Below are 21,475 nucleotides of genomic sequence, written 5' to 3' on the forward strand. Positions count from 1 at the left end.
ATGGGGAGGCAGCGGACAGATCCCAGTTATCCCAGTTCCGATGCCACGCCGTCCGCCGCCTCGGCGCGAGGGAGGAAGCGGCTCCGGATGGAGAGTGAAGTGACAATCGGACAAGGAAAAGCAGCCTTTCCTCCCGGGGGAGCAGAGGCGGCCGGCCGGGCAGAGGGAACCTGCAGAGGGCGGTTTCTCTCCTCTTTTCCTGTCCCACCCAGTCGGCCGGTCCCTCCACCCCCACTCTCGGCCGGCCTCCGCAGCTCGCTCCGCGCGCCCGCCCGCCGCTTCCTCCCGCTCCGCGTCCCCCGGCGGCTCTCCGCGGCTCTCCGCCGTTCCCGCCCCCGGCCGGTTCAAAAGGCCGCGCGGAGTGGCGCCGGGCCCTCCCCCGGCCGCCCGTCCGACTGGTAAGGTGAGCACGCGGAGGAGGGCACCTGGGGAGGGCGAGGCCCGCACGCACACCGCAGTCCCCTCGGCCACGGGAGCCACGCGAGCCCACAGCCTCCCGTCGCGGCCGCTCGGAGCCGGCTGCCCGGACGGACGGACGGACGGACGGCCGCGCGCGCGCCGCGGGCTGCCCCGGGAGCCGGGTGCCGGTAAACGCCGGAGGGCCGGGGCGGGGGCGGGGCCGAGACCGGGTCTCCCCGTCCTCGCCGCGCCAGCCCCGACGTCCGCGCGGGCCGCCGAGTCTCCGGCCGGGCCCAGTGGGGTCGGCGCTGCTGGCCGGCCGGTGGGGTTCGGCGGGCGGCGCGGCGGGCAGGGAAGGGAGAACCGGGGGGTTGGGTGGGGGGAACGGGCCGGGGCCGGACAGCGACTGCTCAGGGACGAGCTTGAAGGGGACGGAGGCCCCTCGCCTCCCTTTCCCGTGTCTGGCTCCCCGCCCCCAGGCCCCGGCCCTGCCCCCGCGCAGGCACCGGAGCCGGCGGGTCCTGCCCTCCCGGGCCTCTCCTGACCCCTAGTGGACGGCTGCGCGCAGACGCCCGGCTCGGGAAGAGCGGGGTACCTGTGCCTGCGGCGGGGTGAAACTGGGTCCGCCGCTCGTTTGCATACCTTCGCCTACTTTCTCAGGTCGGGAGAAATCTCTTAGGTAAATGTGGGGGCCAGGTGAAAGGACCTTGGGGTAGGACGTTCAGAGGCAACGCCCTACCAAGAACCAGAGGTCTCGGCTCGGCTCTTGGCACCTGCAGCCGGAGGAGATTCTGAGGGAAACCAGAAGAGAAGGGTTTAGGACTAGCCCCATGAGGGAAGGAATCCGAGCAAACCTGGCCCCAAAGGCCTTCCTGGGACTTCAGTGTCTCCAACCCCGGATAGGGGCCCACCCAATCTCATGCCTGTTTTTGTCCCTCTTCCTACAGATCTGCCTCTCCCTGGTGCCCATCCATTTGCTGCAATGACTAGTCTGCTAAGCACGCCTTCTCCAAGAGGTAGGTGAAAGCCTTTCCCAATAGGAACGGTAGAGACTTGTTAACATTCCCCCACCTCCAGCCAGGGCCTGGAATTCCCTGAGGCCTCAGCCCAGATGGGGTGACCCTCCCATTTCCCTGTGCCCACCTCACACCGGAAAAGGTCCTGGGAAGCTGCAGAGGGCTACCAAAATGCTTACTTTGGTTCAGTTTGAATCTGAAATCACATGGACCTGGGCTAGTTCCCAATACTTCCACTTAAAAAGCTTTGTGACCTTGAGCCAGTGATCCACTCTCTAAGCTACAGTTTTGTTATTGGTAAAATGGGGAAAATGGTACCTATTTATGAGGTTATATGTGAAGACTAAATGAGATAACCCATATAAAACACCCAGCCCCAGTGTCTCATACCTAGGAAGCACTCAATAACATTGGTTGTTACTATTAACTGGTGCTTGTTAGAGATCCACCTTTTCCTGGAAAGGATTTCTACCTGCTTTTTAATTCCACTCCTCTGATGATACACTGCAGCATCAAAACCCGTTGTTATCTGGGGCTATGGTCAGGCAGGGATCCACTTCTCACCACACTGAGAAAGAGTTGCCACCTTTTGTTTAGTAACCAAGCTGAGCCAGACAGACCATCAGTCACTGATGGTTTTCGTTGTGTACTGTAGGGTAAGGGAAGAAAAAACCTTGGTTGGTCTATGCACCTGTGTTTTCATGTACAGCCTCATTCGTCATTCATTAGGACACACGTTATCTACTATATTGATGTGGAAACAGGTGAGTAACAAACCCAGGGAAGTTGAAGACACTGTCCTCTATGACCGTGATGCACATCATTCAGAATGCCCATGGTCCAGTGAGAAACGAGAAGACGGAGAAGTGGATAGAAATCTAGATTGGTCGGCAAAGGCTTCATGAGTGGGGAATGGAATGGACTGGAGCACTTAACCCTTGAAGAATAGATGAGGTTTGTACAGACCAAGAAGGGTGCAGTGGCTGTTCTGGGTCAAGTTAGTGCCATGTGTGAGATCACACACACTGTCTTCCATGGAAGGTGTTCTGGAGAAGGCAAAGGAACTCTAGAATAGACCTACCCACAGGAAAAAGAGGGGTGGCTTCAGCAGCTAACTGAGGAGTTAGCACTTGGGCAGTTTCTTTTCTTTCTAGGACTTGGACGGTTTCTTTTCTTTCTTTTTTTAAATTTGTGGTGAAATATACATAATATAAATGTTACCATTTTAACCATGTTTTGGTAGTTCGGTGGCATGAATTATTAACATTCACACCGTTACCACCACATGTAACCAACCACCATTACCATCCATTTCCAGAACTTCATCATCTTCCCAGACTGAAACTCTGTATGGATTAAACAATAACTCCCCATTCCCCCTCCCTCCAGCTCCTAATGACCAGCATTTCACTTTCTGTCTATATGAATTTGCCTGGGTACCTAATATAAGTGGAATCATACAGTATTTGTCAATTTGTGTCTCGCTTTTTCACTTAGCATCTCAAGTTCATCACTGTTGTAGCGTGTGTCAGAATGTCCTCTTTAAGACTGAATAATATCATACACACATCATTATATACACATGTACTACATCATTTTGTTTATCCATTCATCCACCAAGAGACTGCTTCCACCCTTTGGGTATTGTGAACAAGGCTGCTGGGAATATGGGTATATAAATTTCTTCTCGAGTACCTGCTTTCAGTTTTTTCGGGTATGTACCCAGAAGAGGAATTGCTGGATCACATGGTCATTCTGTTTAATTTTTTGAGGACCTGCCACACTGTTTTCCACGGCAGCTACACCATGTTCCAGGCCCACCAGCAGTGTACAAAGGTTCTAACCCTAACCCTCATTCTCACCAACACTTGTTCTGTTCTTTTTTTTCCTTTCTTTGATAGTAGTCATCCTCATGGGTGTGAAGTGCTCTTTGTGATTTTAATTTACATTTCCCTAATGATTAGTGATATTGAGCATCTTTTCATATGCCATCTGCATTATTTCTTCTTCCTTCCCTTCCCGCTCCCCCTCCTCCCCCTCCTCTTCCTCCTCCTTTTTGTGTATCTCCTTTAGAGAACTCTCTATTCAAGTCCTTACCCACTTTTTAGCTGGCCAGTTTTGTTAATTGTTTCTCATTCTGCTTATTCCTTATCCCAACCTCACGAACAGATTTTAATCCTCATTTTACAGAAGCAAAAACTGAGTTTTGGGGCAATTAAGAAATTATCAGAGGTTAAATTCTCCCAAGATCATGTGGCTAATAAAGACCGAGGCAGGATTTTGTGCCCAGTCTCAATCTACTGCACAGCCTGTGTTCTTTCTGTCATGGCACACCGCTCTCAGTGGGCTCAGCACATGAAAGAGAAAGAAAGAGAAAGGAAGTAGAATTCCAGGGCGGGTTCCCATGGAAAGGAGAATTGAGGGAGCCACCCATTGTTGGGCAGGTCTAAAGCAAATAAGTAGGTTGGCAGACTCAGGTGGCAAAGGATCTGATGCCTCAATGATAAGAGATTTAGCCTGAAAACAAGGGCCTCAAAGAAACCAATAGGTATCTGGCTTAACAATGACCAAAAAGGTACGTAAGCAAAATAGATCTTGAACTTCATTTGTTGTTGGTTAGGATTTGGGTGGAGCCTCAGATCTTGTTGTGGTCCTCTACCCCAAGCCCCCCACCTGAGAGAAAAATGGTGTTACAGTCCTTCCAAGCCTGAAGAGAGGGAAGAAAGAGAGTAATATTAGTATTCCTTTGTTTGGGCAGGGAGACAGGAGAGAAATGGTGTAGGAACACCATGTTTATGGTGTTCCTGTTTTGTTGTTTATTTTTTCATTGAAAAGCTATTACATGGGGGTGCCTGGGTGGCTCAGTGGGTTAAAGCCTCTGTCTTCAGCTCAGGTCATGATCCCAGGGTCCTGGGATCGAGCCTCGCTTCGGGCTCTCTGCTCAGGCTGGAGCCTGCTTCCTCTTCTCTCTCTGCCTCCCTCTCTCTGCCTACTTGTGATGTCTGTCTGTCAAATAAATAAAATCTTAAAAAAAAAAAAAACGGCTATTATATGCCCCCTTAAGGAATAGACTTCTAGACCTTTTATATGTATATGCAGACATAATAAATGCGTGTATGCATGTGTTTATAATTTCATCTTAATTTACTTTTTTTTCCCAAATATGTAATCTTACTACACATTGCTGCCCTAGTAATTTGCTTTTTTCATCTCACCATATATCCTGTGCCAGTAATTACAGATATACAACATTCCTTTTGACAACTGTATGGTGTTTCCAGAATGAATGGCCTGTAATTTATGTAATCATTCCTCTGCTGATGGACATTCAGATATGGGTGACTCTTGCAAACAGTGCTATAGTACTTTCCACTCTACAGTAAAACTCAGGGAACCAAACCCAGTGGACACATAAACTAACATGGTTAGCTGAGGCAGAGGAGAGATATTTCCAGAACATAGAGAGTTGACGCTGTGTGGTGGAAAACACCTTGGAATGAGGAGACAGATTCGAAGCCCAGCTCAGCCAGCAGCTTAGTGATCCTGGGCTGGCTGATGGCAGTTTTCTGAGCTTGTACATAATGATAATACCAACCCTGCTTACATCACCAGGATGGAGGAGAGATAAAATAATCTTAAAAAAAAGTGAGAAAATTAAAAAAAATATATTTATGTTGAGGAGAATTCTGATGGAACATTTTCAACTTATAAAAATTCTAATATTAAGGTTGAGGGTCAGCTAGTGGACAATTTATAAAAATTCCAAAACTAAGGCTGAGAAAGTTTCTGAGGGTCAGCTAACTGAACCACCCATTCCGTGCTAGAATTCTCCTTCCAGTATCCCGTGAAGGATTTTATCAGCTTTGCTTTTCCTTCTCTCGCATTAGTTTCGGCCAGTGGCCCTCTTTTTTTTTTTAAGATTAATTTATTTGACAGAGACACAGCGAGAGAGGGAACAGAAGCAGAGGGAGAGGGAGAAGCAGGCTTCCCACTGACCAGGGAGCCTGACATGGGCTCAATCCCAGGACTCTGGGATCTTGACCTGAGCCCAGGGCAGACACTGAACAACTGAGACACCCAGGCACCCCATCACCACCACCACCAGTGGTCCTGATGCACAGGTCATCCATCAGCATATTTGAAGATAGCATTCAAGCTCTAGGCTCTCTGTGAGTTTCTTCTCTGGGCTTTCTCTTGCCAGCTTTCCTTATCTGAACAATTTCCAAGCCATTCACTATGTTGGCAGCTCACCACAAAATTGTCATACCCAGACGTAGCTCAGCAGTCTAAGAGTGGCAGTGGCACAAAGTAGGGCCGCGCTGTTGTCTTCTTTATTAGAGACCATATTTATATTAATGGGGCCTAGAATAACAGCAAGTTTTAAATTCTTTAAGATTATAAAAGACGAGTCAACCCTTGAAAACTAGGGGTGCTGAGCACCCACACAGTCAGAATCCACGTATAACTTTTGATTCCCCCAAAACTTAACGACTAATAGCCTACTGTTGACCAAAAGCCTTACCAGTAACAGTCAATCAACACGTATTTTACATGGTTTGCATACTATATACTGCCTTGTTGCAATAAAGGAAGCTAGAGAAAAGAAAACGCATTTACAGTACTGCACTGTGTTTATGGGGGGAAATGCACGTTATAAGTGGACCCATGCACTTCAAACCCATGTTGTTCAAGGATCAACATACCATCATAAGAGATTTGGAAGATAAAGGAAAGCATATAGAAGAAAATAAAAGCTATCCAAAAGCCCACAGCCCAGCTGTCCCTCTTGTTGCCCTTTGCCATTCCAGTACCCATTGCTTTCTGGGGATCTCACTGTAAATCTTTTATATATGCTGCTGCCATGCCATGGCTTCCCCATTCTTTCTTTGGTGGTAGTTGAACAAGACCAAAGAATCTGTCAAATTCTTGCCCTGCTCAGGTTGGCCCATTTCTCTAGTCATTTTGAAATCTCTCCGTTCATCAGCTTATTAGCTGCCCCCTCTTGTTTGGAGACTTGCACAAATTTGCCACACCTTCCCTGGGCCTCTTGGAGTCTGCATTTACCCAAAAGGCACGAAGCGCTTGCACACTCAACTTATGTGGAAGGTGCCACCGAAGTGGACCACCAAAACAAAGATCTTGCAAAGAATTTAATAGGCAGTGGATTAGGAAAGTCAAGCGAAAAAGCCAGAGTTATTACCATCGGGAAATTGATACTGAACTTTCTTAGGCCCGTCTGGTGATGTAATACTTTTATTTATTTATTTGTAGTCTTTTATTAAGACCTAAGAAAGGTCTTAAATTTGGTCCTGGCATGGCTTGATGTAGTAGTATCAATCGAAAAGAACTAAAGTTAAATCCCAGAGGAGGAACCTGTGGTTGGACTTCCCCCCTTCTTCCCGTGGTGGTCATTTCCTGCTCCGCTTAGTCCTGATAGCTAGGCTCTGTTACTCCGCAGGATATTATAGAGTCTTTTTAATAATATTTATTTATGGGGTACCTAGGTGGCTCAGTAGGTTTAAGCCTCTGCAGGACTCTGGGATCAAGCCTGGCATTGGGCTCTCTGCTCAGCATGGAGTCTGCTTCCTCCTGCCTCTCTGCCTACTTGTGATCTCTGTCAAATAAATAAATAAAATCTTTTAAAAAGATTTTATTTATTTATTCTGGAGAGTGAGCCTGAGCTGGGGGAGGGGCAAGGGAGAGGGAGAGACACAGACTCCCTGCTCGGAGCCAGACAGGGGCTGGATCCTAGGACCCTGAGATCACGATCTGAGCCAAAACCAAGAGTCAGACGGTTTACTGACTGAGTCACCCAGGCGCCCCTAGTATAAACAGCCTTATCCGTGTTCTGTGATAAGACAAGATCTACTCCTGCAACATCTTCAGCTCTTCTTAAACTCCGGCTCCCCCCCTCACTCTCCATTGATGACCTTGCACTCTGTTTTCTTGAGCAAATTAAAGTTCTCAGAAAGAACTGCCGAAGGCTCCCACTGTCCCCATCTTTCTGCCACCTGCCTGTGCGCCCACATGCGTGTCCCTAGCTCTCTACTCTGTCTGCAGCCGGCCCCTCCCTCTCTGGGGCGCTGGATCCCCTCCCTGCAAGGACTCAGTTGCAGCCACTCTCCTCCCTCAGGCATCCCCAGCTGTTCCCTCTCATCCAAGTTCTTCTGTCCTTCCTATCCGACATAAACATGTTGTCATTTCTCCCATTCTTGAAAAAACAAACAAAAAAACTTGAACTCCCTTCCCCCTCCAGCTGCAGCCTCATTGCTCTGCTCATGTTTACAGAAAAAAAGAGTTTTATCTATATTCTGCCTCCAGTTCCTCCTCTTCCTTTTTTTTTTTTTTTTTTTTTAATTCAGTGTCAGCTAGGGCCTTACATACAGCAGTTCACCAGAGCTGCTGTTTTCTGGGACCTTTATGAGCCCTGCATGGGGAAACCCAGTATCCTCGTACTTGGTCTGTTTGGCTGCTTGCTACTACTCTTAAGTCTCTTTTGCTCTTTCTTTTCTGGGCTCAGCCCTGGGCTTTTTTTTTTTTTTTTTTTTTTTTTTTTTAAGATTCTATTTATTTATTTGACAGAGAGAGATCACAGGTAGGCAGAGAGGCAGGCAGAGAGAGAGGAGGAAACAGGCTCCCTGCTGAGCAGAGAGCCCGATGCGGGACTCGATCCCAGGACTCTGAGACCATGACCTGAGCCGAAGGCAGCGGCTTAACCCACTGAGCCACCCAGGCGCCCAGCCCTGGGCTTCTTTATCAATACTTATTTCCCTTGGTGATTTCACCCATTCTCAGGAGCTTAAATATGCAGATTTTTTAAAAATCTCCATTCCAGACCTCTTACCAAAATTCCAGTCTTTTTTTTTTTTTAAGATTTTATTTATTTATTTATTTATTTGACAGATCACAAGGAGGCAGAGAGTCAGGCAGAGAGAGAGGCGGAAGCAGGCTCCCTGCTGAGCAGAGAGCCCAACTCGGGGCTTGATCCCAGGACCCTGAGACCATGACCTGAGCCAGAGGCAGAGACTTAACCTTACACTGAGCCACCCAGGCGCCCCCCACCCCAAAATTCCAGTCTTCACAGCTGCACTTGGGTATCTAATAAGCAGTCATGTCCAAAACTGAACTCGGATCTTCCCTTCCAAATCTGTTCGTCCTGCAGGCTTCCCAGCTTGGGTAACACCATGCCTTCCTTCCTTCCAGTTACTCAAGCCCAAAACCTTGATGTCATCCTTGACTGCGCCCCATACATACCCTGTCAGTCTTAGTGTCAGAATGTCTCAGAATCCTACCGCTTTTGCACTGGGCTCCGTTGGGCTTTCTCCCAATACGGTGGTCTCAGTGTTTCAAAAGCATGGTCTTTGGAATTTCAGGCCCTACCCCCGGCCCCCTGAATCTTTTTAACAAGATCCCTAGGAGGTTCTTATACACAACAGAGGTCGAGAAGCACTTCTTTGGAATATAAATCCAGTCTCTGCCCCAGAACCTCTAAGAGGTTCTCATTTCAGTCACTGAAAGAACCAAAGCCCTTCTGTGGCCTACGACACCTATAGTACACAGCCCCCTCGATTTCTTCTCCTCTTGCTTCTCCCTTGCTCTGTTCAGTGACCTCTCTGCTGTGCCTTAAGCGTGCCAAGCATGCATCAGTGCTTTTCAATATTGTGCCTACCCCTGTCTCTCAGTTGCTGTTCCCTCTGCCTGGATCTCTGCCAGGCTGCCTTTCTCACCTTCTAGAGGCCTGTACTTAAGTCACCTCATCAGGGAGACTCCCTGAGCACCCCATCCACATGCCAACCCCCTACCCCACTTCCTGCTCCTTTTTTTCTACATAGCACTAATCAACAACTAATAACAGTTACAATACAATAATACTAATGCAATAATAATTCTACTTATTTATTTATTGTCCCTCTTCTCAGAATGTAAACTGTGTGAAGAGAAGGGGTTTTTTAATTATGGTAAAATTATACATAACATAAAATTTACAGTATTTAAGTATACAGTTCTGTGCCATTAATAAGCACATTCACACTGTTGTGCAACCATCAGCACCATCCATCTCCAGCACTTTCTCATCTTTCCAAACTGAACTCTGTACCCATTAAACAACAACTGCCATCCCAGGGCCTCTGGCTGGCTCAGTTAGTAGAGCATGCATCTCTTGATCTCAGGGTTGTAAGTTCAAGCCCCACATTGGGTAGAGAGATTACTTAAAAATAAAATCTTTAGGGGTGCCTGGGTGGCTCAGAGGCTTAAGTCTCTGCCTTCGGCTCAGGTCATGATCTCGGGGTCCTGGGATCGAGCCCTTCATCGGGCTCTCTGCTCAGCAGGGGAGCCTGCTTCATCCTCTCTCTCTGCCTACCTCTCTGCCTACTTGTGATATGTCTGTCAATAAATAAATAAAATCTTTTAAAAAATAAATAAAATCTTTAAAAAAAAAATGGTAACAACTGCTCATCCCCTCTCCCCATTTCCTAGCACCTGCCATTCTATGTCCTGTCCCTATGAATCTGACTATTCTAGGTACCTCATATAAGTGGTATCCATTGGGAAGCCTGGGTGACTGAGTCATTAAGCGTGTGCCTTGGGCTCAGGTCATGATCCCAGGGTCCTGGGATCGAGCCCCACATCGGGCTCCCTGCTCAACAGGAAGCCTGCTTCTCCTCTCCCACTCCCCCTGCTTGTGTTCCATCTCTTCCTGTGTCTTTGTCAAATAAATAAAATCTTAAAAAAATAAATAAGTGGCATCCATCTTGTAGCATATGTCAGAACTTCCTTTGTTATATTATTCAGCCTTAAAAACAAAGGAAATTCGGACACTGCTACAAAATGGATGAGCCTTTGTTCCTGAGGTGTGTGTTTCCTCCTTTTAGAAGCAGAGTCCAGAGAGCCTTTGCTTCCAGCAGAGACCATTTTCATCATAAGTAAAAATCTGATGTGGGGTCTGCCTTCATCATTAATTCGTTGCCTTAATGTAGATGTAAATTTCTTTGTACCTCCTTCATTTGTGCTTAACTGCTTCGCCAGATGGCTTCATGTAAATAATAGGAAGGCACTCCTATTGAAGTGTATGTTTCTTTTCTTAATCTTTTTTAAAAAAGATTTTATTTATTTGAAGAGAAAGAGATAGAGCACGAGTGGGAACGAGGATGGGGAGTGGAGGGGGAGAAGCAGACTCCCTGGTGAGCAGGGAGCCCAACTCAGGACAGGACCCTGGGATCATGACCTGAGTGGAAGGCAGACACCTAACCGACTGAGCCACCCAGGCGCCCCGAATTGTATGTCCCTGAAGGTCTTTCCACGTTGCCGACGTGCACTGTTTGGTTGTAGTGAGCTTGCCTCTGAGTGCATCAAAGGTTATAAAGTTAGGGAGGTTGCCTGTGAAGCAACATGGCTTTCCTGTCACACTGATGTAGCTCCCCTGAGCCAGTCTGCATTAAGGACACACTCTTTTTTTTTTTTTTTTTTTTTTTTTTTTTTAAGATTTTATTTATTTATGACAGAGAGAGAGTGAGGGAGAGGGAGCACAAGCAAGGGGAACTGGAGCGGGAGAAGCAGGCTCCCTACTGAGCAGGAAGCCCTATGCTGGGCTTGATCCCAGGACACCGGGACCATGACCTGAGCCAAAGGCAGATGCTCAACAACTGAGCCACCAAGGCACCATAAGGACAACTCTTTGTGGCACAGCAGTGATTGTGGTTGGTGGGTGTTTCTCTTCCCTTTACCCCAATTTTTTAAACCCTCGAGCTTTCCGGAAGGCTTGTTGTGCTGCCCCGTGGTAATCTTTCATGATCTCTTCCTCTTGTTCCCTATTGGAAAAAAAGAAAAGGACACAGTAGAAAGGATTAGTATAAATACCTAGCTTGGGATTTGAAGCGGGAAGTCCTGGATTCAGATCTCAGCTCCATGCACTGTTCCTTCATGTGCCACGTGAGCCGTTTCACTTAACTCTCTCCCAGGGCCTCCGGGTCCACATTAGCAAATAAAAATACCTACTTTGAAGTGATTGATGTAAGGTTAATGAGTATGTTATAAAGCCCCCAGAATGGAGCAGGGGCTTAGTAAATGGCAGCTGTTATAATCGGGATCACTTGCAGAATTTCCCAACTAGCAATCATCATCTGTCCTCGGGGAGTCATACGTATCTGTCCTCTGAACCCTCATTCTGATGGAGCTCCGTGGTCCTGCCCCTGGTTGACCTCAGCACTACCCCTTTCTCAACATGGTAGGGGCAAAGTAAACTGCTGTTGATTGACTTGAATCTTCTTATCCTTTATACTTAAACTTCATACATGAACTAGTCTTCTCAGTGCTTTGTATGTCTTACGTTTTCTAATGTTTAAGAAAGGCAAAACTAAGAGCATCTGTACAGAATTCTAGGTCAGTGGTGGGAACATGGAGTGCAGTCCAGGAGATTTGGGGGAGGAAAGTGTGCGTGATGGGGAGCTCTGCCTGCTGGAAGACTAGATCAGGCTTCCTTTGATGGAAGTCACTGCGTAATCTCAGAAGTGACAGCCCATCACTTTTGCTGTACTCTCTTTGAGAGAAGCAAGTCTCTGGGTCCAGCCCACACACAGGGAGAGGGTCTCACATAGGGTGTAAATAAACACCAGGCAGTGGGGGCCATCCCGAGCCCCCTCATCAGCTGCCCACCACGCTTCCATTTTTCAGTTCAAGAAACGAAAACTCAGAGAGGTTTAGTAACTTCCTTAAGGTCACCTGGTAATGTGGGAGCAAGGTTCAAACCCAGAGTAGCTTTCTTTTTTAATCACTAAGCAGGTAAACAGTGTCACTATGTGATTGCTTCCTGCTCTCCTTCAGGCCTCACCAGTGCCCTGCAGAGTTGCCTAAAGTCACCCCAGCGGTCCCAGGAGAGCACATTTGGGCTGGCCTGGGGAAGGGCGGGAAGGGGCTCTAGGCAGCCCACCTCTGCTTTCTATGTTGTGGGACCAGCTTCATCAGCCCTCTTATTGGCCTGTGTGAAAAGACTCCTCAACACCATTGCCCCCTTCAGCACTGCTTCCAGGACCACGGCTGGTGACTTATCTCACTTGCCCTAGATGGAAACCTGAAGTCAGTTGGCATTAGACAGGAGTCACGCTCATGCCCTATGCTCCAGCTGTGCTGGCTCTTATCCCTTTTACCCTGTAAACTCCTACCCCTGCTTCAGCTGCCAGCTCAAATCTCACTTCCTGTGGAGGCTGTGCCTGCTGGAAGACTAGATCAAACCCTCTGTCCCGTGCTCTCCTGCATGCCCAGGTTTCCTTGTCTCGTGTATTGCAGTCATGAACTGCGAGCCTTGGCATGGTGGGGGACCAGCTCTGTGAAGGCGGGCCATGTGCTTTCTGTGATAGGCCCAGTACCTGGCGAAGGGGAGACAGTTAATGAGTGCTGCCGCTATTTACTGAATGAATATTGAGTAAGGCCTCCTGTGGGCAATGTCAGGGTCAGCTGGCCTGTTTTCCCCAGGATACCTCTGTCCTACAGTAACCTTAACTCGGTGCCTTTCAAATCCCTACTCTAAAAGGCTAACTAGGGACAGAACTAAGGACTCCCTGACTGCCCATATAAATACTTTTATTTCTTTTTTAAGATTTTATTTATTTATTTATTTGAGAGCGACAGAGAGAGAGAACACAAGCAGGGTGAAGGGCAGAGGAAGAAGTAGATTCCCGCCGAGCAGGGGAGCCAGATGCAGGGCTCAATCCCAGGACCCCAGGATCATGACCTGAGCCGAAGGCAGACGCTGAACCAACTGAGCCACCCAGTACCCCTGTGTGTTTACTTTTAAAAGGGACTTCTGGAGACCACAATTTTGAGTGTTGTGAACCTGGGTAGTGACTTTAGGGTGGGACTTTCAGGCTATAAAGGATGGATAGACCACTAGCAGGAGGAGGTATGAGATAATATTTTAGGGTAGGAGAGGTCTTGTTTTAGAATCTTTCAACTGCAGGGCCTACTCTGGTGGCATAGGAAAGGGTCTTAATAAGGGAGGGGTATTATTTTATTATTTGAAAATAATGTTGGGGTATCTGGCTGGTGCAGTCAGCAGAATGTGTGAATCTTGATCTCAAGGTTGTGAGTTCAAACCCCATGTTGGGCATGGAGCCTACTTCTAAAAAATACAGTTTAAAAAACCGAATAAAAATAATGTTTACAAAGAGTTTGTAAGAGCATTAAAGAAATGCCTGTGCCAATATAATGTAAATATATATACACGTACACACTCATTTGATCTCATCTGTGTGAAAGTATGCATTCCTAATAATAGCTTACCCTTACTGAATTACTTATTACCTGTCACAACAACCCTGTAAAGTAGGTACTGTTATCTCCATTTTGCAGAGGGGTTGCTAATGCACAGAGGGGTTAGGTAATTTTTTGAAGGTAACACAGCCAGTAAAGGACAGAGCTCAGATTCAAATCTTACAGTTAGGCTCCAAAGCCCATACTTTTAACCACTCTGTGAAGCAGAGAAAAATCTATCAAAGTGTTCATTGTCTTTGGATGGTAGTTTATTTTCTGTTTTGTCCTGCAGGTTTTTTTGTATGGATTTACTATAGGAGTTGAAGGACAAATTCTTTATTAGAGAAGAGGTGGAGTGGTGAAATTTGAAGGACAAATGTACATCTTAGAACAAAAGAATTCACCCCATTTCCTCTTCCACTTTTCTAAATTTTCTAGAAGAGCTGATGACCACCCCGTTTCTACAGGCCACTGAAGCCCTGTCCCCAGAAGCCGAGGCAAGCACAGCCCTCATTGCAGGTAACAAAGGCCCTGAGCCAAATCCAGAAGACTTCTTGAACTCAAGGGCTATCTCTCTCCATAGACTAGGAACCCAGTATGGTGATCGAGGACTTTCCCTATGCAGGAAAGCACCACAAATTAGAGACCAGATCCGTTAATGGGCTTATTTTGGCATGTAGGTTTTCTTCTACACACACACACAAAGCTACAAAAGACTTAGAGGCTTCACGCCTGAGACACTGCCAGTAAATGTGGGAAGTGGCCACAAATAGATATAAGTGTGTACGGGCCCTACGCTCCAGTGTGCGGGTAACAGTGGGAATATGTGTGGCTCATCAAGTGGGTGAGGACAGGGATGGGAGGGATCAGAGAAATCCCTGCAGAAGGCCGTGGGTTTCAAAATGTCTTCCTGTTGGGATAAGCTATTTCCTCTTTCCCTCCTTCCTGTTTCTTCAGAATCATCAGGAACTGGTTGAGAGGGGGTTGTTTTGTTAGAAATCCAAAGTCATGTGTGCTTAGCTTAAGCCCCAGGAGGCATCAGATATCCTGCACCATGGAAGTTGGGCTTGTGGGGGAATATGGATGTGGACGTGGACAGTGGTTAACTCGAACAAAAGGATCCTTATACAAAAAGTGAGGGAATCATTGAATTCAGGGGACCCCATGAATGACTGAGACATCCTCAATCCTGAAACATCTCTGCATTTTCCCTCTCCTTTCCAAGTTGTCATCACCGTGGTCTTCCTCACCCTGCTCTCGGTTGTGGTCTTGATCTTCTTTTACCTGTACAAGAACAAAGGCAGCTACGTCACCTACGAACCTGCAGAAGGCGAGCCCAGCACCATCCTCCAAATGGAGAGTGATTCAGCCAAGGGCAGGGACAAGGAGGAATATTTCATCTAATGATTCCCGGGCCCCCAAGGAGCTTATCTAGGCTCCAGAGCTAACACACTCTTTAATTTATTAGGTGAAAGTTTTATCTGAAACCAGTGAGAAGCATTGATTGTTATGGGCAAACCTGAGCTCCTTCTAGGACACAAGCCCAAATGCCAACATCACTGATGCCAGGGACACAGAGAAAGCCGTTGTTGATGTCTTTAGCCAGGCCTTTGTATTATAGCTAGTATCAGTGGCTGCCCAGCAAGGTCGAGCGACGCCAGGCCACATGAGTATGTGCCTGGTCATCTTCACTTTTTTCAAGGTCAAAGGGCAGGAGCATTAGGGTCTCTGGCTGCTCCTCTGTCCCCTACCTGGTCTACTAGTGACAGCTTGAACAAAGATAGTGTCGGTAGAAGTTCTTCCCAGGTGCTAGATACCATGGTAACAGGCTGAGCAGGAAGGGACAGGAGACTGGGGAGACCTCACCCCATGATGAACGTGCTCCATCTCCTAATCTGAGCCTGGCCTTTCTGTCTTCCCGAATAACCTTGTACTGATGCTATTTTTATCACAATTAAAAATGTTCATTGATACAGAAATCTGATTCCCATGTGCAAGAAATAACTACCTTTATATTTTGAATTACCCATTCTCAAACTTTTTCGACAGTTTCTTCTGCTTATTTAACTCATTTGGATATGTTCTTTCCCCAACAGAAAGAACCCTAGGGGAGTTTCACAAGTTCCCACAACAATCTCAGTAGTTTGAAACAAAGATGGTGGTGGGAAGCTTGTTCCGGGGGAGTGTCATTAGAAACATACCCTGAGGGGCGCCTGGATGGCTCAGTGGGTTAAAGCCTCTGCCTTTGGCTCTGGTCATGGTCTCAGGGTCCTGGGATCCAGCCCCACATCAGACTCTCTGCTCAGCAGGGAGCCTGCTTCCTCATCTCTGCCTGCTTGTGATCTCTGTCTGTCAAATAAATAAATAGAATCTTAAAAAAAAAAAAAAGAAAGAAAGAAAAGAAACATACCCTGGGAGATGAAATGGTTTTACCTTCCATCCTGGCAAAAGCCATAATTTCCCAGACCCATTCTTTTTTTTAAGATTTATTTATTTGAGACTCTGCTCAAGAGAAAGCATGAGTGAGGTAGGGAAGGGTGGAGGAAGACAGCAGCAAGCTCCCCACTGAGCAGGAATCCCAACTCGAGACTCCATCCCAAGACTCTGGGATCATGACCTGAGCTGAAGGCAGATGCTCAACCGACCTGAGTCACCCAGATGCCCCTTCCCAGACCCCTTTTGTATACAGAGGGAACCAGGAACAATCTCCCTACCATTCTTCCCACCAGTGTCCTTTGAATCAAGCCCAGAGAAGCTTCTTGGATCTAACTTACTCCCCAAATGATATGTGTTCAAAAGACACAATGTTTTGATAGAAATCATAGCTCCCCAAATACTGTTTTACTTGGAAATTAAGTTAAATCTCCTTTGAGGTCTTAACTGCATTGCTCCATTGTCCAACCTCAATTCCTCCCAAGACTCAAGAGTTGAAGAATCAATTTTGGCAATTCTAGTTTTCATTATTTCCCCACACAGAACTTTGGAGAAACTGAAGGTCGCCTTGAACTTACAGACTGTCATACTAAAACATTTTTCTCAAGTCAAATTCTAGAGCAAGTAGGAGAATCAATCCCCTTATTTCTAAGTTTATGTTCTGACTACCTCTGGCATAATAGGCTTTAAGGATCTGAAAGGGCTTAGGAAATAAAATGAAGAAAAGTAAAACCTCTAAAATGGGACTCATGAAAATAGTCAAGTCTTGGCCTTGTACTCCTCAATTTATTCCAAAGGCTTCATTTAAAAAAACAAAACAAAACCCCAGAATGACAGCAGGACTCATCTGAATTCTGGGTGGGACATAAGATATATGTGGAGAAAAAAATCTAAGAACGAGTTGAGTAAAGAATCCTTAAAGTGAGGTGTAATGCAACTTCATCACTTTATTCAAATCTTCAAAATAGTCTTTATTCTACATTTTTAGTATAAAAAATCCACAAGTTAAGTGCACCACAGTGTAGAGAGAGACATACAACGCTGAACTTCCATAACAGTCAATGGTACAGTCAAACATCACATGGACAGAACACAAAATTTAGATGAACTGAAATTATAAGATAAAATAAAATCCAATTCAGAAAACAAAAATCAAAATATTAAGGATCCCTGAAATATTCTTAACCCTAATGAGATTTTACTGGACTCAAGTCATTTTATAGTGAGGGACTCATAATATGACCCCATTAAACTGGCTGAGGAATTCTCGGGAGCCATGAAGGCCTACATGAGATACTCTGACGATGAACGATAACCAGTTTTTGGGTGCGAAAACTTCCCCTAATTTGGCTCTAATGTCATCAGGCTTTTGAAATGCATCCTCCTCCTCGCCCCCACATTTTTAAACAAACCTGTTTATAGTTTGCATTGATACCCTTGGTTCAAATAGAGCTCGGTTTTTCTGGCACCGAAGCAAATTGGGAGTTTGGTTCACAGATGAAAAAACAACCTGTAAGGAGGGTCCGAGGGGCACCCTCCACTTTTGCCTGAGGAGATGCAAAAGCAGAAGTAATGGGGCCTGTGCCTGGGGCACAGAGAGAGTTTCAGAGGATCCTTGTGAAAGACTAGTTAAAAGATGGCAAGTGGGGACAAGTGCAAGGAGAGAAGGAAGTTAGTCTGACTGGCTTTCTGTCCTGCACCATTGATTCAATGGAGATTGGCGGGAAGGAACTGGAAGACTAGGGGTGAGGGTGGGCCATGGGGCAAAGGAGGGAAAGGCAGACAACTAATGCATTTCATTTATAACAAGTAATAGAAATCAAAGACTTAAAGGAGATTAAAGACCAATCAGAATAATTTGGCAACTTTAATTCTTAGGAAGATCAAAGTTCCCTCCAAACCTAATTTGATGTTTTATTACTAAGAGCGAAGACCAGTATGGTACAGTAGTACTCCGGAGGAATTAAAGGAAGATCCTCAGGGCTGCTTTACCCACATTCATTTTATGAATGGACGCCTCCCCTACCTCAAAATGCTTTAAGGAGGTACTGCTACCATAACATGGTTCCTTATTAAGTTTGAAAAGTGCCTGAAAGTTTGGGCACCAGAAAGACACCCCAACAACATGTGTCTAAACTGCAACTTCAGGTTAATATGACTAAAGCAGTTACATTGTGAGAAGTGCTGAAGGTATGTGATGTCTTTCCCGGCACGGAGGTGGCCTTGGTTCTTCACCAGATGGTGTAGCCACCATCTGAGCCACCCATGAAGAAGTTTCCCTTCCGCTGAGTTACGAGGACATTGGCTCCCTGCATGACTGCAAGCTGAGCGGCGTTGGGAGGGCATCCAGGGGGTGGAGGCTGAAAGGAAAAGACAAGGTTGACTGGGCACAGTGCAGCTGAGACAAGGGAAGTGGACACAGGGACAACACGATCCATCAGGAAGATGGCAGTGTGCTCACCAATCGCATTGTTAAGCTAGTTCTGCCACCAATTTGGGTTGTAAAGCAGGTCTGTATTCTCTTTGAACCCAAAGATACAAACAGGAAGGAGAGGGCCTACCACTCATTCAAAGGCATTCTCATCTCATTTCGGGTATACGGTTTTGAGCGGATGGCCCTAGCAAGGACCCTTTGGGCTCCAAATCTTATACGTGGGGGAACTACGTAGGAAAACAGAACTAAAATCTCTAATATCTCTCCAAACGCTACTTAATAAGTATTGTGCCTTTCTCCATTTAATGATCATGTTTCCTGACGGAATGCCATGCTGATGGCACATGTGAAATCAATGCTTTAAATGCTCGTGGAATGAATAAGGAGTATTCCTAGACCAGCACCAAACTGGCAATGAAAAGGCAGCAGGCAGGACTCCTAAGATAGGAAAACAAAGAAATCTGGTTAACTCAGACCCCAGGGAATGTGCCAGATGCTGCTGACCTGCCACAGATCTCCTGCCCCACCCAACTTGCTTTCTGCCTGACTACTGGGATCAGTGGTTACACCAATATCACAGCAGCTGTTACCCAGGGACGGTGAAAGGATGACTACATAATCTCTTCCGGGAAGTGAAAATACATAAGAGCTGAGTGTTTCCGGTAAGGTCATACTCACAGGAATGTTACCAGCAGTAGCCCCAGCTCCAAATCTGGCACCTGCATCATACCCTCCTTCCACCAGCACGGCTGAACCAGGCGGATAGATTGGACCAACAGGATAATAAGCCATAGGGATTGTGGAACCTAAAGGTCCAACAGCCACAGACTGGGCCATGGGAAGATACAGTGAGGCGCCAGGAAATGCAGCAGACATGGTGGGGACTGTGGCGGCCCCGGGGTGCACGAAGCTTGGACGATAGAGCTAGAAGAGGTAGAAGAGAAGGGAACAGGTTACTTTAAGACATTCCAATTTTAGATCCCTTTCCTGAGTCCATTCTTAACTCTCCTTGTGCAGATTACACCGTGAGTTCCACAAACTGCCTTTCCACTACCACTCGATGTTCTCCTGGGTCACTTCCTGCTATAGCTAATGTTAGGCTCAAGGAACGCAAACTCATCTTCTTCACCTCAGCCTATGCCAGAAAACCTAAAATGATCAGAGAATGCATTATCAACCCCGACAGAAATTGCTGAAGTACACAGTGTTTCAGATTAGTCATATGAGCATGCTCTCCTCTTTGTGGAGAGTAAATAAAAATGTGGGGACGGGTTCAACTAAGGGCTGAAAATATGATCCAAGTTCAAGTCTAGTAAACTGGAAGCACCTCGGAGTAGGCAGGTGGAGCATCAGTATAGGGTGGAGCCTGAGGAAGATGCAAGGTCTGAGGGTACACAGGATTCCCAGGAGGCTGCACAGGGTAGGTTGGCTGCGTTGGATATTGACCTGGAAGACAAGACAAAAATGCACATCGCCTACCATACAGAGCCACCAGAATGGAACGTACTGGGTAGCTAACCTAATGACAGCAAGCCCATTTGGAAACTGACTGCTCTGGAGGGCCCGATTTCTAGGGCCAAGAAAATAAGCATTCTCTTTGCTCCTTTATCCCCACTTATGCCCGAAGATGTTAGATTCTAACTGGACAGAAAGGGAGCTCTTTCCATTAGCATACTGGTGTAAGTAATAGCCTGGACCCAAGTTTCTCCATCCATGCATGGTAGGTCTGGGCACCCGTTCCTGACAATGTACCAACGGTAGGTACATCCTGCCTCTGCTCTGGGTGGTTTTCACAAGCCTGGATGTAACTGCCCAAGACTTCGCTGGGTCACAGTAGTTACGATTATTTGCCCCATAGATTCCTGCTCAAGGTCGACTTCCAAATAAAATGAGTGGTGGAAGTGAACCTGCAGACTCGAGAGGAGATAAAGGGAAATGTCCTGAGAACCAGCTGAGACTCGTGCTCTGCCAAACACTAGTACAATCACAAGAACCAGGAGAACTTGGCGCCGCCATCGGAGGAAACGGGAGAGAGACCCTTCTGGCCCCCGGCCCGCCCACCAGCGCCGGCACTTCACTAGTTAAGCCCGAGCGCCAGCCTCAGGTTCCGGAGCGCGGCGCCCCGCCTCTGCCGGCTCTCCATTGGCCTACCCGAATCCCTGCTCTAGCTCCCCATTTGCTTCTGCAGATGCCCATCATGACAAGCCTTTTCCACCCCCCCCACCCTCCACCCGAGCCCGCAGCTCCAAACTGCGCCACAGAGTTTAAGGAGAAAAGGGCCGGGAAGAAGCGAGTAGACGTAGTTCGGGGATGACGAAGGCGCCTGGCGCAGTCCCCGAGACTGCAGCTGGCCCAGGAGCGAGGCGCAGCTCGCCCCGAGCCTGGCTCTTGGCGACCCTGGGCTCCCGTCCACTCGCTCCAGGCTAGCACTATTCCCCCCGACGGCCCCAGCCGCACCGCGTCCTTGCCTTTGCTGTTCATGGTGGCTGCTGGTCCGGTTCAGCTCGGCGTCGCGGACGGTTATTTTTTTCGTCCTCTTCCTGTTCGTAGTCACTTCCGTGTCACGTGACGATTCGTCCTCCTAGCGTCACCCGACGCCCGAGCGCCGCTACCGCCGGAAACCCCGCCCCCTTGCCCGGCCTCCAGTAGCTAGAGGGAGGGCTCGCGTGGTCCCGCCTACTCGCGCGCGTTGGCCCCGCCCCTTGGGCCTCGTCTACCAACCCCCACGACGCGAAGAAAACCAAATACAGGTATTGTCTCAAAACAGGATTTTTTTTCTCTCTTGGGCGCTTGGAGGCAGAACCATTCAACTATTCCCCGGAACCTTTTTCCACCTACGCGCCGCAACTCAAGGTCACCTCACCTTGACAGCCTTTCCCCAAGGAGCGGAGATTTCTGATTACTTCTCTAACTGCCTGAAATACGCGCCCCAAACCTTGACCTTTCG

The 21,475-nt window shown here is 47.4% G+C and overlaps 2 protein-coding genes across 3 annotated transcripts; one reads left to right on the plus strand and one right to left on the minus strand.

Moving 5' to 3' along the window:
* Positions 1–15,640, plus strand: SMAGP (small cell adhesion glycoprotein). Its single transcript, XM_059187492.1, has 5 exons — positions 1–94; positions 213–587; positions 1,347–1,415; positions 14,100–14,180; positions 14,887–15,640. Exons 1-5 carry the CDS (start codon positions 1–3, stop codon positions 15,063–15,065), a joined length of 798 nt encoding a protein of 265 aa, XP_059043475.1. The 3' UTR covers positions 15,066–15,640.
* A 1,376-nt stretch (positions 15,641–17,016) lies between these two features.
* DAZAP2 (DAZ associated protein 2) lies at positions 17,017–21,178 on the minus strand. 2 transcript variants are annotated; one of them, XM_059185325.1, is made up of 4 exons: positions 20,997–21,178; positions 19,856–19,974; positions 19,284–19,452; positions 17,017–18,454 (listed from the first exon to the last, which is right to left on the minus strand). In XM_059185325.1, exons 1-4 carry the CDS (start codon positions 21,007–21,009, stop codon positions 18,132–18,134), a joined length of 624 nt encoding a protein of 207 aa, XP_059041308.1. In that variant the 5' UTR covers positions 21,010–21,178; the 3' UTR covers positions 17,017–18,131. The 2 variants fall into 2 exon arrangements, with proteins under 2 accessions (XP_059041308.1, XP_059041307.1); XM_059185324.1 differs by having other exon boundaries at positions 18,171–18,454; positions 19,207–19,452; positions 20,997–21,155.
* Between the last annotated feature and the right edge of the window lie 297 nt (positions 21,179–21,475).

This window comes from Mustela lutreola, chromosome 8 (genome assembly GCF_030435805.1).
Source record: "Mustela lutreola isolate mMusLut2 chromosome 8, mMusLut2.pri, whole genome shotgun sequence".
NCBI classification, from domain to species: domain Eukaryota; kingdom Metazoa; phylum Chordata; class Mammalia; order Carnivora; family Mustelidae; genus Mustela; species Mustela lutreola.